At 55.2% G+C, this 2,977-nt stretch overlaps 1 protein-coding gene across 5 annotated transcripts in view; it reads right to left on the minus strand.

Annotated features, from left to right (window-relative positions):
* Positions 1 to 2,848, minus strand: part of PPP2R4 (protein phosphatase 2A activator, regulatory subunit 4) — a 50,553-nt gene extending 47,705 nt beyond the window's left edge. For 3 of the 5 annotated variants that reach the window (XM_011931239.1, XM_011931241.1, XM_011931237.1), the window contains exon 1: positions 2,175 to 2,492. In XM_011931239.1, the coding sequence (XP_011786629.1) occupies positions 2,175 to 2,205 (31 nt within the window). In that variant the 5' untranslated portion in view covers positions 2,206 to 2,492. Of the gene's footprint in view, positions 1 to 2,014; positions 2,119 to 2,174; positions 2,493 to 2,773 lie in introns of those variants that run through there. The other 2 variants (XM_011931238.1, XM_011931240.1) reach the window with 2 other exon arrangements.
* Positions 2,849 to 2,977: the final 129 nt, after the last annotated feature.

Raw genomic sequence — 2,977 nt, forward strand, 5'->3', positions numbered from 1 at the left:
ACTCTGCCTCAAAAAAAAAAAAAAAAAAAAAAGAAGAAGTTCTTTCCAGCTGTTCCCAAAAGTTGTTTCAAATTTCAAAAAAGGACCATGTCCAGGGACCTGGCTCTTTCCAGCCATGGATAACCTCCCTGAGCCTTCCTCTCTTTCAGGACACAGATTCTCTCTCCTCCCACTCTCCACCCCCATTCATCCTAAGGGACACATTCATCTCACTGATAACAGTGGTTGCCTTATATCTCCTATCTCCTAATGTCATTACCAGAACTTTTTTTTTGGGAGATGGAGTCTTGCTGTGTTGCCCAGGCTGGGGTGCAGTGGCTGGAGTGCAGTGGCGCAATCTCGGCTCACTGCAACCTCTGCCTCCTGGGTTCAAGTGATTCTCCTGCCTCAGCCTCCCAGGTAGCTGGGATCACAGGCATATGCCACCACATCCAGCTAATTTTTGTGTTTTGAGTAGAGACGAGGTTTTGCCATGTTGGCCATGGCTGGTATCAAACTCCTGACGTCAAGTGATCCGCCCACCTCAGCCTCCCAAAGGGCTGGGATTACAGGTGTGAGCCACCTGGCCCAGAGTCATTACCAGAACTTCCAAGGCAAGCTTGTCCAACCCGCAGCCCAGGGCAGCTTTGAACGTAGCCGGACACAAATTTGTAAACTTTCTTAAAACATAGGCCAGGTGTGGTGGTTCACGCCTGTAACACCAGCACTTTGGAAGGCCAAGGCAGGCGGATCACGAGGTCAAGAGATCGAGACCAGCTGGGCGCGGTGGCTCATGCCTGTAATCCCAGCACTTTGGAAGGCCGAGGCAGGTGGATCACGAGGTCAGGAGTTCAAGACCAGCCTGGCCAATATGGTAAAATCCCGTCTCTAATAAAAATACAAAAATTAGCTGGGCATGGTGGCACGCCTGTAGTCTCAGCTACTCAGGAGGCTGAGGCAGGAGAATGGCTTGAACCCGGGAGGCGTTCACATCACTGCACTCCTGCTTGGAGGACAGAGTGAGACGGTGCCTCAAAAAGAAAAAAAAAAAACCACAAAACCATTATGAGATTTTTTTCTTTTTGCGACTTTTTTTTTTAGCTCATCAGCTCTCGTTAGTTACTGTTAGTGTATTTTATGTGTGGCCCAAGACAATTCTTCTTCCAATGTGGCTTAGAGAAGACAAAAGATTGGACACCCCTGTTCTAAGGGCGCACACACAGAGGTTTTGTACAAAATGTCTGGTTTTGAATGTCCTAAGAAACGGAACCCAGCTCTTTGTTCATCTCTTTTGTGGGGGCATGAAGAGGATGCCTTTTCTGATTTTCAACGTTTCTCCCTCCTGAGATCTTCCCAGGGACCACAAAATTGGAGACAGGATAGCAGGAATATCAAATGATTTCAAAACATTAGCTGTGTTTGGTAGGCGAAACTATTTGCCTCTCTGTCGGGAATGTAAAAGTTATCTATGGCCAGTCCAGCCTCCTCCTTCTCCATAAAAGGGGTCTCTAAGAAGATCCTTCCGTAGCACCTCCATCCCAGTTATTTGAGATGAACTAAAAAGAGGCTACAGTGTAAATAAGAGTTATCGAAGGAGATGCCAGAGAGAGACTAACCTCCTTGCACAACCAGCCTTTTAAAATTAGGGGTTTAGACACCACGGGCGGGTTCCCTCAATAAATTCTCAGTCAGGGAAACAAGAGAGTAGGAGGATGAGGGGTGAGCAGGGAGCGGAAGCTGAAACTGGGGGCGAGGCAGGCGCGACCCACTGAGCACCACCCCATCCCCTGAGCAGCGACTAATAAACACGGCAGCCTCCAGAATCACTTTCGCCCCCTTCCCTGGCAACTTCCCCACCAGGTTCACGGCTTACTTAGGCACGCGGTGCCCAGAGATGCAAAAGGCCCCCCTTATGACCACGGTGCTGCCCACCCGGCATTCGGGCAGCCCGGACTCCCACAAAACCCAGAGTTGCGCCCCAATCACCACCCCTTTGCAGCCCCTGCTTCCCTCCCAGCGGCGCACCATCACCCACCTCTCCCCTAAGGCCATTCAACTCAGTTCCTCCTCGGGGCCCCTCAGCTTTTGCCCCTCCAGCTCCTCCGTGTCCTAACTCTCGCCCTCCTGAGCCTCCCATACCTGGCGCCGCCCTCACCCTACCCGACCCCGGCCCAGCCTGGCCCCGCCGGCCTTACCTGGTGGCGGCTGCCGCTCGCCCTCAGCCATCTTGCTCCGGCCAGGAGCCGGCCCGGATGCCTGCAGTCCCCTCTCGCCTTTCACTCTTGCACCCACCCTTCCTCTCCCCGGCTCCACCAAAGGCTCCGAGCTTCCTAAAGACAAGTGAGCGCCGGCCGGCTATAACCGAAAACCGAGAGTTAAAGTCACCCCAAGGAAGACGGCCGCCATATCGGTGCGGGGCGCTCAGGGAGCATGCCCATTAACGGCCGGCGCGCGGCGGACGCGCTGACTCGGGCGACGGCCATGTCAGTGCGGGGCGCGCGGGGCGCATGCGCGCCAACGGCCGCCAAGCGCCAGGCCCGCTAACGGCCGCCGGAACGTCGGGCGCCGCGGCTGCCATGATTGTGCGGGGCGTCAAGTTTGGGTTGTGCACAGCCATGTTTTTCCGGGGCAGTCTCCAGTCCCCGAGTACCACCTGTCATCTTTGTGGGTGGTAGTGACCCTAATCCAAGGAATATGAGAGGACATTCTCCGGTCAACACGGTTGTGTTTTCCTACCACTCTAAGAGTTACGCTCAAGAACACCAGACGGAGTTGGAAAGGTGCACACCGCTACCTCCAACAGGTTAGAAGTCACGCGGGGGCGGGGGAGAGACAGCGGGACGGTGACCTCCTCCTTCCTACTCCACAGGTCTCAGCGCCTTGCGGGGCCTCCCAACCAATGACTCGCCCTCGGCACCGCGCCTCTATCCCAGCCCCCGCCGTGGCCCCGCCCCCAGCTCGCAGCCAGCCTACTGCGACCCGCTACCGGGAGACGCCC

Source organism: Colobus angolensis, unplaced genomic scaffold (genome assembly GCF_000951035.1).
Source record: "Colobus angolensis palliatus isolate OR3802 unplaced genomic scaffold, Cang.pa_1.0 Scaffold9, whole genome shotgun sequence".
NCBI lineage: Eukaryota > Metazoa > Chordata > Mammalia > Primates > Cercopithecidae > Colobus > Colobus angolensis.